The sequence below is a fragment of the Theropithecus gelada genome, chromosome 4 (genome assembly GCF_003255815.1).
Source record: "Theropithecus gelada isolate Dixy chromosome 4, Tgel_1.0, whole genome shotgun sequence".
In the NCBI taxonomy this organism is placed as follows: Eukaryota; Metazoa; Chordata; class Mammalia; order Primates; family Cercopithecidae; genus Theropithecus; species Theropithecus gelada.
In genome coordinates, this window is record NC_037671.1 from 99,664,018 (window position 1) to 99,677,890 (window position 13,873).

General features: G+C 35.2%; 1 protein-coding gene across 1 annotated transcript in view; it reads right to left on the minus strand.

Moving 5' to 3' along the window:
- Positions 1–13,873, minus strand: part of ASCC3 (activating signal cointegrator 1 complex subunit 3) — a 392,325-nt gene that overhangs the window by 105,578 nt on the left and 272,874 nt on the right. The window contains exons 27-30 of the mRNA XM_025383070.1: positions 12,217–12,383; positions 11,053–11,198; positions 10,801–10,921; positions 8,415–8,557 (exon numbers count right to left, since the gene is read on the minus strand). Of these exons, the coding sequence (XP_025238855.1) occupies positions 8,415–8,557; positions 10,801–10,921; positions 11,053–11,198; positions 12,217–12,383 (577 nt within the window). The remainder of the gene's footprint in view (positions 1–8,414; positions 8,558–10,800; positions 10,922–11,052; positions 11,199–12,216; positions 12,384–13,873) is intronic.

Sequence of the window (13,873 nt, forward strand, 5' to 3'; positions counted from 1 at the left end):
TTCACTTTAAAGCATCGTGCAATATTATAATTGGCACATTAAAAAAATAATGTTCTGTATAATTTAGAAGAGTCTTCTAGCCAATTAATTTGAATTAACAAGGATTAACTATACTGCTGTTCCTTGTTCCAGGGAACTGTTATCTCCCATACCCTTCTAATTTTCATATTACCTCTACCTGGATTTTTTTCCATGGTTTGCTCCAGTCAGAAAGCTCTTACCTTTCCTGTTTCAGACTTTTTCCCCCCACCTACCTTTGGATGATGTTGTAGACTTTACAGCACAACTTAAAACATTCATGGCAAAAGGCCTTGCAGAATCCTAATTCATTTCTACTTGTAAGGACAAAAGTGAATAGCGAGTTCTCTTTGCTGTATTCTTCTTTTAGCTAACTGGATCTTATTAACAGTGTGGCAGAAGAAAGGGGCAGCCCTGCTGTTAACTGGCAAGATACACAGAGGAGTTAAGGGAAATAATGTAAGCAATACTAAAGAATGAAGTCTGATCTTCAGCCAGCATCCTGCTTTCCCACCCCAGAAAAGGAATCTCATCTTAGGGCAGTATTCTGAGCTTTTTTTGTTGTGTGGTTTTTGTTGTTGTTGTTGTTGTTGTTTTCGTTGTTGTTGTTGTTGAGACAGTCTTGCTCTGTCACCCAACCTGGAGTGCAGTGGCGCGTTCTTGGCTCACTGCTATCTCTGCCTCCTGGGTTCAAACGATTCTCGTGCTTCGGCCTCCCAGGTAGCTGGGATTACAGGCATATGCCACCATGCTCAGCTAATTTTTGTATTTTTTTTAGTAGAGATGGGGTTTCACCATGTTGGCCAGGCTGGCCTTGAACTCCTGACCTCAAGTGATCTGCCTGCCTTGGCCTCCCAAAGTGCTGGGATTACAGGCGTGAGCCTCCACGCCTGGCCCAGTATTCTGAGCTTTCAATCCACAGACTCACTCAGAAAGAAAAGGCCTTCCCTCTGTTCTTTCATCTGTTAGTGCTGGTTGGCAACTATCCAGATCATAGCACTGTTTTCCTTGAAATACGGGACCAGACTGCAGAATATTGGGTGGAAGCTGACAGATCATATTTGCTAGATGTTAAATTATAATATTAATTAAATTACACAGTAAAACTTCTAGAAGTTGTATACACTATTTGCTTCCATTTTCACCTCCTTGCCCCCCTCATTTGCTCCTCAGTCCATTCCAAACTGCTTCTGTTCACATGTCACTGACTGCCAAGTTCATCCAGGACCTTCAAATGATAAACCCCATGGGTGTTTCTCTGCTCTCCTCCACTCAACTCTCATTCACATTTGATATAGCCAAGCACTCCTTCCTTCACAGAACCTACTCTTCTACAGTGTTTTAGGACACTGTCTTACCATACTGGCATCACATTCTCGGTGACCTGTGCCAGTTCCTCATTTTCTATCTCAGCTCACACTAAGAGACTCCCTCAGGGCCTGCCCTCTGTTTCTCCACACTATGTCTGAGAGTCTCATGTGCTCACCTGGGTTTAAGAGTTGCCTCCACGCTGATACATCCATGTTCATATGTTCATTTCACAGTTTCTATGGGTTTCACAGACTTGTATCTAATTGCCTTTAAATCTCCACTTGAAAGTCTTGGATATGCAAACTAACATGTCCAAAATCGAACTTCTTTTTAAAAAAATGAATATAAATTCTGGGAAGGGCTGTCTACGGCTTCGAATTAGAGGACTGCTATTTTTATGGATATTTTGGGGAAGTAGGAAGCGAAAGAAGACTAAGTGCCCGACTATGTGATACCAGTTGATTTTGCAATGAAAGCTGTTGATCATAAACTGAGTATTTCACTGTCACTTTACTGGAAAGTAGAGATGATGCAAGTAGATGATTCACATTTTGTCCTGAAGTTAACTGGATTAGCCAGATAGTAAGGAGCTTAGCAAGAGTATTACTGGAGGACAAGAAAGGCAGAAGTTTTAGGTGGATGAACTCTTAGAACAGTGCCAGAATAAAAGGCTACCTGTATTTCATGAAGATTCATGACAAAAAGTTAAGAGCATTGTGCAATATGCTGGTAATGATCAAATGGGCAAAATAACCACCTCTTAGGATATCGGACAGCCTCCTTCCTAGGCCACAGTTTTATGCAATAGGTTCATGTACTCAATGGCCAAAGTGAAAGAGATGAAAATTATGCATGGGTGAAACACAAACTTCCTTTTCCTCATGAAGGCCCAGCTATTGCCACTGCTCAGTGCCTAACATGTCACCAGTAGAAACACTGGGCCTATAATAAGATATCTTACCCCTAGCACCAGACAGTTATCTGGTGGTGAGAAGATTATACTGGACCTTCTCTATCACTGAGGAGACACGTATTCATCTCTGTAAGAACAGGTACTTACTTTGGATTTTAATTCTCTTTTCCTACCAAACATGGTTCTGCCAGTAGCCTCAAGGGTAGAATTACTGAATGCCTTATACATATGACAATACCCTGTATAATAATGTTTCTGACTGAGGAACTCACTTCACAAAGGAAAAGGTAAGACAATAGGATGATGCCATTGAATGCACTGGTCTTATTATGTTCTCACTAATAGAAAGAGCTGATTTTATAGATTAAAGATTCAGAATGGCAGCTGGGAGGGAATACCCGGGAAATGTTGGGGTACTATCCTGTAGGATGAGGTGTAGCCTCTGAACTTGTAATCATCAATGATGCTATTTGTTCTACTGCCAGAATATACGGTTCCAGGAACCAAGTACTCAAGGTGTATGGATGTCTTTTGAAATCTTAGGTAAGAAACCACTTGAAAACTTTTGCTTCTCTTCCCTACAACTCTAGCTTTGCTAGTTTGGGGGCTTATTATCCAAAGGATTAACAGTTTACTTGGAAATTGAAACAGTCATATGACTACTTCAGGCTCTCAGGTTCTTGGATGAACAAACAAAATCTGGTCTCAGTATAGTCTGGGAAACTGATACTGATGAAGAAATTGGGCTATTGTTTTATAATAAGGGGAGAGAAATTTGGATAGACAGTAAATAAATCTGACACTACGGTATCCATTTGAAAAATTAAAAGATTTCACAATTCTATATATTAAACATATATAAATTTGCAATTTTCAATCTATCAGGAATGTATGCTTTTGGTCACTCCACTGGATATACAGCCTTGATTAGCTTAGTGACTGGTTGAAGAAAAAATGTACAGATGATGTATGGTAGAGAAAACGAATCATAAATATCTATTTGGCCCCCTGACTAGTTGCAGAAATACACAGTGGTCTCTAATCTTTTTCCCTTCTGTCTTACATATCAACATCTTTTAACTAATATATTTTAACTAATTTTGTTTCTCTTTCCTCTTTCTATCCTCTTTTACTGTTGAATACGGCATGGTTAGTTGTAACTTTATACTCTAGTCCACTGACTAGAGAATATTGAGATGGGCTTGCAAAATAACTAGAAGGTGGCTAGATATAAGCAAGAGATCCAGGACTAAGTGCTAAATGGAGCTGATGAAATTTTCAGTTGTCTTTCCTTGGAGAGGGATGAGTGGATTTGGGTTAAATGAAAGAGACTTGCATTGCCAGAAAAAATTATTTAAATTAAGTGTAGGTATAGGGAAAATAGTGTATGTATGAGATTGTGGAGTGAAAGGGCCATAGTGGACCTTTGTTGTTTTTGGGCAGCCAGTATCTGAATGTCACCTCCTATAACAAAAGCCAAAGGAGGAGATTCCTTTTTTCTGCTGCATGTCAAAGATGGAAACTCAGGCATTCAACTCTTTCTGTCTTGACTTGAAGCTTGAGAGAGTGATGCAAAGACCCAATAATAGTTTGAGGTTAGTGGCAGAAGTAGTAGAATCCAGGTCACATGGTAGCATATATCCACAAATTTTTGAAACCACTGCAATAAGGATTCCTAATGACAATATGGAAAAGTATTTCCTTTGGGGTTTCCTGACGCAGTATAATTTTACATCAATAATACACTTGAAGGTGTCTTTCTGCTTCCTAATGCTTTGAAACTATACTGGATTAAGAAGATAGATGAATAACTCTTCTTGCTTTTGCCAATATATTAATGAGAACATATATACTCTTCTTAGTCATATTCTCTCTCTAGCCTCTTGTGATTTACCCTAGCTTTCTTTATTCTCCATGCCCCCAAGCCCAAATATCTATAGACAGTTCCTGACTTAAGGTCATTCAACAGCAGAATAATTTGAATGCTGTTCTATGCCAGACACACTGCTTCATAGTTGCCAGGATAACTGTTGCTGTGCTTCCTCTGAATGCTCAAGTTGTCAACACTGGAGTCTTAACCAATTACCCATGTCCTGCCACAGAACATCAATTTAACACTACACAAGGAGCAGCAATGGAAGCAACCATTAAGCCTCCAGCCCAGAATATTAGAGAAAGTAACCCACACAAAGATTAAAATGTTAAAAAGTTTTCCTATTATTATTTAGGGCTAATTATTTAGGGGTTCAACAACTAAAACACCTGCTTTATAGTATGCTTCAGTAAAATCACATTGAATTTACATAGTAATCAATTGTAAACCCTCTGAAATTTTCATTTTAAAGGTGATTGCTTTTAGAGTCAGTAGTAAAACAAACCATAGTTTGCCTTATTCTTGAGATGGACGTGGTGAAACAAAATATCTGGAAATGACATAATATTTCTAGCTGTCCTATTTTATACTACATTTAAATAAACAGTACATTTATAACAAATATTTATGTTAATAAATACAATAATAAAACTAACAAATTTAATTTGCAGAATCTACAAGGAACTTAAACAAATTTACAAGAAAAAAGAAACCCCATTAAAAAGTGGGCAAAGGATATGAACAGATACTTCTCAAAAGAAGACATTCATGTGGCCAACAAACATAAGAAAAAAGGCTCAGCATCACTGATCATTAGAGAAATGCAAATCAAAACCATAGTGAGGTACCATCTCACATCAGTCAGAATGGCAGTTATGAAAAAGTCCAGAAATAATAGATGCAGGCAAGGTTGTGGGGAAAAAGTGACACTTTTACACTGTTGGTGGGAGTGTAAATTAGTTCGACCATTGTGAAAGACAGTGTGGTAATTCCTCAAGGATCTAGAGGCAGAAATACCATCTGACCCAGAAATCCCATTACTGGGCATATACCCAAAGGAACAGAAATCATTCTATTATAAAGATACGTGCACATGTATGTTCACTGTAGCACTATTCACAATAGCAAAGACACGGAATCAACCCAAATGCCCATCAGTGATAGACTGGATAAAGAAAATGTGGTACATATACACCATGGAATACCATGCAGCCATGAAAAGAAATGAGATCATGTCCTTTGCAGGGGCATGGATGGAGGTGGAAGCTGTTATTCTCAGCAAACTAATGCAGGAACAGGAAACCAAACACCCCATGTTCTCACTTATAAGTGGGAGCTGAACAATGAGAACACATGGCCACATGGAGGGAACAACATACACTGGGGCCTCTTGGGGATGGTGGGAGGGAGAATATCAGGAAGAATAGCTAACGGATGCTGGGCTTAATACCTAGGTGATGGGTTGATCTGTGAAGCAAACCATCCTGGCACAAGTTTACTTATTGATATGGTTGGGCTTTGTGACCCTCACCCAAATCTCATCTTTAACTGTAATCCCCATAATCCCCACATGTCAAGGCAGAGACCAGGTGGAAGTAATTGAATCATGGGGGCCGTTTCCCCCATGCTGTTCTTGTGATAGTGAGTGAGTTCTCACAAGATCTGATGGTTTTACAAGGGCTCTTCCCTTTCGCTCAGCACTTCCACTACCTGCTGCCTTGCGAGGTAGGGGTCTTGCTTCCCCTTCCCCTTCCACCATGATTGTAAGTTTCCTGAACTCCCCCAGCCAGGCTGAACTGTGAGTCAATTAAACCTCTTTCCTTTATAAATTACCCAGTCTCGGGTAGTTCTTTATAGCAGTATGAAAACGGATTAATATACCTATGTAACAAACCTGCATATCCTGTTTATATACCCCGCCCAGAACTTAAAAGTTGAAGAAAAAAATATAAAAATAATACAGTTATAACAAATATTTGTTAATAAATACAGTAAATTTATAATAAACATTTTACACACATACAAAATGTTTTCTAAGTGTTCTGTTTTAGCAGTGAAAATCTACAACAGTAGAAACCACGAGAGTATATTCTATAGTTTCTACCTAGCCTTCTTGATAGTTTTCTGCTGATCAAAAAAAAAAAAATGAAACAGAGAAGTAATTCTACACAATGTCTGAGCTATCTACAATTCTTTAGGTCTCATACATTAAAATAAAAGAAAAAAAAGAAACACAGTGGATGTACTATACCTGATATTAGCACATGAGGTTCACATTTGAAGTTAATGTGAGTCACATATGTGCTAAATGCACAATGTCTATATACTTTAAGCAAACATCCCAAAGTGTGTTTAGTAGGTTTGTACATTGTATCTTGACTTCAAAGAAAACTGTCCATTTGGAAGACTTTTAGGATAACATATAAAATAAAATTAAGCCTAGAGAGATACTGCATATAAACAGAGTCATCAATATTTTGTACATCTATTTTTCATCATTTGTCTTCTAAGTTATGACACTGCCTTAGACACAATAGGATGATTATTCAGATATCAATTAAACAATACAGGATAAAAAAATCTTTTAACAACATTATTTTGAACATAAATTAGTTTCTTAAATATCTGGTATATCCATACAAGTAACATTAAGTAAATAAAGATAAAATTTAAAAGATAAAATGATCGCTATTACTCTACTTCAAGCAGTCATTTGATAGTCCGCATATTAAGCTAATTTATGAGTCTGTTAGTGAATAAGGTCATCTATGGAACTAAGCAAAACCATTCTGAAATATCAGTTAACCATTACACAATAGTGTAAGATATAGAGTACTATCCAACGGTCCTACTAACTCTAAATGAGTCATGAGAAGTAGAAGGGGAGAAATATGCAAACTGTTAATCCTGGACACCAGTGGGTTCGGAACATTGTTTTTTACTGATGCTGAAGAGCACTGCTCTTCTTTAGCCTGCATGAGATTACAAAGTGGGAACACGGAAGAGGGTAGGTGGCGAGATCACAACTCAACAATTATGCTACTGATTTCATCTGTTTTCATTGTAACTCCACTTAGGAAAATATTTTTCAAAACTGGAAAAGTGTAAGAAAGAACAATCACTATATATTAAATCTATAGAGAGGAGGAGGAATATCTATATTTAGATGTTGTACAAAGAATCACAAAGGACCATACTAACAAACTGGATTACATAAAATGCAAAGTCTTCTATTCGTAAAAAGACACCATGATAAGAAGACAAGCAATAAACTAGCAAAGTTACCTAATACAGCAGGCAAAAGATTAATATGTATATATGTATAGAAATACATATATACGGAGAAAAGTAATGTATAAAATTTTATATATGTATATATTTTTCTAAATTTGGCAAATCTCTCACACAAATCTACAAAATAAGTGCTGTACTGGAATAGATGAAAGACCAAAGAAATGAAGAGGCAATAAGGAAAAAAGAAGACAACTAGTAAATATATGAAAAAAAAAGTTCAACCATACAAAAATCAAGGCATACATTAAGATAATATTTTATCTATAATATATCAATAAGTTGCAACAAATGAGGATGCAATAAAACTGTTATTCTCATATACTTCTGATAACTCATACATCAGTGGTGATGACGCCAATAAGTACAGTTCTTTTGGAAAGTAATTAGCAGTGTAACTGAAAAAGCTGTAAAAATATTCACATCATTTGACCCACTAATTTTATTTTTAGAACTCTATACTGAGAATACAATTTTAAACAGAGAAAAATCTACAATAATAAAGATGAATGGTTATTAACTTACAGGACAAAACCACTATGAAATAGTTGCATAATGGAATATAACTGCATAGACACAAAAATTATAATTTAAAATTTTACTGGTGGTTATTACTTAGGGAAACGATAAAGCAGTTTTTAAATTTTTATATGTTAGTGCTTCCTAAAATTAAAAAAAGATTATTATATATTTTTAAAAACCCAAACTTTGCAAAATTGATTTTAACTTCAGTGAGGGCAGTGAATACGCAAAGAATATGAAAATGGTTGAATGTTACAACATACATAGGTGATAATGTTAAAGGAAAAATATATAAATACAAATATACGAAATAAATATTAAGTGGGACTATACTAGAACAAACTATATCAGAATATTAATAGTGTGGTAAGGTGGCGGTATTAAGGATTTATTCTTTCCCTATAATATAATTACATACATAATGTTCATTCTAATACAATATAACCTGAAACGTATAAGTAGTAGAAGATAAAAGATGGTGCTTACCTCTCTTTCATCCATGTTTAACCACTGCTTTGGATCTTCTTCAGTAGCCAGGAAGGCGATCAATTCCAAAGCAGTAAGACGAGTTTGACGTCTTGATGAGACAAATATCAAAACGGGTTTGGCGGGAGAGTGGCTTCTAATTGCTGTTGAAAAGTTGTGGGAAATAAAATGGAAAGCTACTTAACCCCAGAATATGAATTTCAGTAGGATATCAAATGGATACATGAAAACTAATGATGGAAACAATTTAGGCATGAAATCTGGCATTATTGCAGGCACTACACGGATCTGGCAGCATATTAGACAGATTAATAGGAAAAGAAAAGTTGATGGCCCTACCTAGAGAGTATATTGCCTCAGAAAAGATTTAATTATGCTGGGTCAAAGTTCTATTCTGAGCTGCCAAGGAAGGAGAAACTTAAAGATTGAGACTCTCCATTAAGAGCTATACATAGACACTGAATCTTAGATTGAGTTTTCTGTGCTAAGTTGTGTTTCTTAGCTATTTGTATTGCCTAAGCAGTGATATTACAGAGTTAACTGGTCCTGGGGTCTGGTGAGAAAATCAAGTCCTGCCAGGTGATGGAAAATGTCTAAAAAGACCACAAAAAGTACCTTTTATTTTTGTTATCAGTGATAGAAAAATTAGGAGAGTTTGTACCAGTAAACAGGTTAAGAGATAAATCAGAAGAAAGTTTTCCCTCTGTTTTTCTAAAAGCATATGTGTGAGAAGGGCAGACAAGAGAATGTAGAAGGGGGCTGAAGAGAATACTATGCCTGAATGAGTATCTGAGTAATGGGACATGGTAGTCAACACAAAGAAGATGAGATGACTCTGGTCAACACAAACCAGAGTAACAAGACTGAAGGCAATTTTGTACATCAAATCTTTAAAAATAATTAAAGAGCCACATAAATCACTTGGCTTATATTGAAATGAGGTGTTTTTTTTTTTTTTTTTTTTTGCTTTACATAGGCTCCAAAAAGCTGATAAGATGCCACGAGTAGAATATATATTTATGTCTACACAACTCTCTTAAAACAGTCAGAGACATGTAAAAATTTTATATAAAAAGTTCAACTGCTTTGTAATTTCTTGTTTGAAATGTGAGCTGCAGAATTTCTTTTTATGGGCTGGGAAACAAGGTTTGTAATGGAAATGTTGACATGACCTTGACTTTATTTACATTCTAACTATGAGAAATAAAGCTATCACACAATCATATTTCTAAACTCAAAGAAATATAGTAATCACTACAGGTATAATAAATAGTACATAAGTATAGCTGCTGTGCAGATACCATATCTACGGAAGTATAAGTATTTTAGTTATTTACTATTGATTTATACAACACAAACACTTCCTTTCCATCAACGGTATGCAGTCATTCCATATAGATATATGCAATTTCAACAATATATATTATGAAAAATAAACTCATTTATCTTATTTCTCATTATTTTTATTATTTATCAGAATGTTATCCAATGTAAATGATAAAGTTTGATAAATCATATTAGAGATACACCATTTAAAATACACATATTAGTACAGTATTGGTATCATTTGGACACATAAATATAAATGGATCTCTGTCTTTCTTTAAGCCTCAACATTTAATGGATTTTTGCTGCTGAAAGAACAGGTGTGGCTGAACAGCTCATGGCAGATTTATTGTTCATTAGTGATTTTGTACAATGCTTCTGTGGAGGTGTAAATAATCTGAACTGCCAAAATTGGTCTCTAGTTCACAATCAATACTTTGCTTCTGTCATAAGGCTAATTACAGCAGCTAAAAAGTCACCTCACAACTGTCACCACACAATCAACAGCAGTTCACATTTGAGAATTTATTTTTGAGGTTATTTTTAATTGATATAATAAATATTCTTTATGCAGCCTAAATAAAACATGTTTCAATAAAATCGGAGTGCTATTCTTAAATCTTTCCTGTTTGCTTGCCTAATTTGTTAGAAGAGGAAAAACTAAAAACAGAAGCACTGTACTAAAGTACTGAAATTTCTAAGTTTTATGATTTCTCATAAAAATGATTATGAGATGCTTTTGACTTGTAGCTTCCATTTCTCATATGTTCAAGCTACTATCATAAAAACACTTTGATTAATATTAAGAAAACTCTGATAACTTTTAAAATTACATACTTTTATTCTTCTACAAAGTCATTACCATTTGTGAAATCTCTCCAATTTTCAATAGGTAATTTAACATACATTTGTATTCCTTAACATTTGACACAAACTGTTTGAGATATTTGTAGAAGCTGGACCAGTATTATCCTTTCAAAGAAACCAACACCAATTAGAAGACATTTGATAGCTACCATAAACAATGGTTACTATTTTATTCCAAGAATCTGAAGCTTACCCTGAAATGCAGGCTTGTTCATACTAGCCATACGAGGACAGTAATGTTGACCTGGAAAGCCCTGAATGTGAACTTCCAGTGGAACTGGGCGTACTGATGGTCGGAAGTTAAACAAGCCCATCTAGAGTAAATACGAGAGAGAAACCATTTTCAATTTTTAGATTGAATTTTATAATGTTATTATATTGCTTTAAAGGAATCATCAAAGTCACACTACTAAATAAATGTATAATTTATCAATCTTCTACATACCTGCTTAATATTGAGCCAGTCAGCAAGGTCTCTGGCATTAGCTAATGCAGTAGACAGTCCAACTATTCTAACAGGCTTTTCTGTGTGTGATGAGATAAAATTTGTTCGAGATACAATGACCTCTAGAACAGGGCCTCTTTCCTCCCCTAGAAAATAGGGAAAAATCAATGTTAATCATTTAACAAGTCTGTGTTGGCCACTGCAACCACAAAAGGAAAAGTTTGTAGCTTCCTCAAAAAAAAAAAAAAAAAAGGAAAACTAAAGATAGAACTACCAAAGGATTCAGCAATCCCACTCCCAGTGCATGATGTCACTTAGATGTTGAATTAAAAAAAACTGACCTCATGGCAGTAAAGAGAAGAAACGTAGTTACCAGAGTCTAGGGGCATGGGTTAGAGTCACAAGAGAAGGGAACAGAGAGATGGTGATCAAAGGGTACAATGTTTCAGTTAGACAGGAGAAATAAGTTTGTCAGATCAATTGTACAGCAATGTGACAACAGTTAATAATAATATATTGTATATTTCAAAATTGCTAAATTGCAAAATTGCTAATTGCATGTTGAACTGTAATCTCCAATGTTGGAGGTGGGGCTTGGTTGGATGTGATAGGATCATGGGGGTGGTTTCTCCTAAATGGCTTAGCACCATCCTCTTGGTGCTATTCTCATGACAGTGAATGAATTCTCACGAGATCTGGTTGTTTAAAAGTGTGTAGCATCTCCCCCATTACCTTGCTCTCTTGTTCCTGCTCTTGCCATGTAAGAAGCTCTCTGGTGCTTTACCTTCAGTCATGACTGAAAGCTTCCTGAGGCCTCCCCAGAAGCAGGAGCTACTACGTTTACTATACACCCTGTAGAATCTTGAGTCAATTAAACCTCTTTTTAAAAATAAATTACCCAGTCTCAGGTATTGCTTCATGGCAATGTGAGAACAGATTAATACACTAAGAGAAAATTTTTTATGTTTCACCACAATTTATACATAAGGTGATAGATATGTTAATTAGTTTGATTTAATAATTCTACATTATATACATATATAAAAAATTGCATTGTACCCCATAAATATGATGATTATTACATGCAAATTAAAAATAATACTAATAATTAATATTTTAGAAAGTTAAAGTTTGTAAACTGGCTTTAGATACAGTGGTACCTACCAAGCAGATGGATCTCATCTATGATAAGAATAGTGACTTGCTGAACATAGCTCCTATTTTGCCAGCTTCTGCTGACTCCATCCCACTTCTCTGGCGTAGTGACGATAAGGTCAGCCTTGGCAATGGATTTCATATCAGGAGTCACATCCCCTGTTAGTTCAATAACTCTGGAGGCAAATATAAAAATGATCCCAGAACATTTTCAGGTAACAAACGACCTTCTAAATGCAAAAATCTATCTCTTTTAAAATAAAATTTTATAAGGCTTAAAATTACTTTATCTACCTTTGATTTTTGAAATTTTCCAAGTTGAGTCCAAAATGTACATTTCTTAAGAACTCTAAGAAAATTTCTTGCCATAAAATGAAGGTCATATAAATTCCAATCACTGACATATCTAACTTTTATACAGATGTGCAAGGATATGTAACTTTGCTTTAATTATGTTTATAGAAACTCCATCCTAGGTGATTTTATGAAGTCCCTTGTCCCTATGTTGGAATAAATTTTTTTGTAATGAAGGAAAGTGTTACTTTATGGAGACAAAAAAGGCATTCATTAAGAATATTTAGGATTATGTGTAAATTTAATTAAAATTATGTGTAATTTAGATTGTGTGCAAGCTCATTTCTTTCCTTAGATTGGAATTTTCTATAGATTTTATAGCCAAAATGAAACGTATTAGGGTGAAAACAAGGTAAGTCAGAGCAAATATGTACCAACTCATTCTAAGCAGATCACAGTCATATAGTGAGAGAAAAGGAAAAGTAAAACCTATGTAGATCTAGAGGAATTACCTAAGAATTCCTAATTACACAGGATTAGCTCTAGGCTAACACCAAATATTAAGTAATTACTAAAATAATTTCTTTTCTTTTTTTTTTTTTTTTTTTTGAGACAGAGTCTCATTTTGTCACCCAGGCTAGAGTATAGCGGCTTGATCTCAGCTCACAGAAACCTCTACCTCCCGGGTTCAAGTGATTCTCCTGTCTCCAAGTAGCTGGGATTACAGGCATGCACCACCATGCACAGCTCCTTTTTTATTTTTAGTAAAGATGGGATTTCACTATGTTGGCCAGGCTAGTCTCCAACTCCTTTCCTCAGATGATCACCCGCCTTAGCCTCCCACAGTGCCAAAGTTACAGGCGTGAGTCACCACACCCAGTCTAATATAATTTCTATCTGTGTTAAGACTTGGAAAATAAGAAAAAGGGCAAAATTGGTTCCTCTGAGCATAATGTTCACAGAGTATTTACTTATTCTCATTTATTTTAAAGATTTATATTTTATATGCTATTTTGAATATGGAATATATTCACATGGTTCAAAGAATATAGGGAATAGTCTCCATAACATCCCTATCATATGGATAGCTAGTTCTCATTCTGAAAAGAACCACATATTCATATTCTTTATCATTTTGCAAAAACATAAGCTAAGATACTTTAATTTTTTTTTTGTTTTACATTATCTTTGGAGATCATTCTTTCCACATAAAAATAACTCATTTAGTTTTTTTTTTTCCTACAGAGTAATATAATATTTTATATTGTGTGATGTACTATAATTTACTTACTGATACTCTATTGGAAATTCATTTCTCTGTAATCTTTTGCTATTAAAAATAATACTGCAATGAATAACCCTGTAGTATATT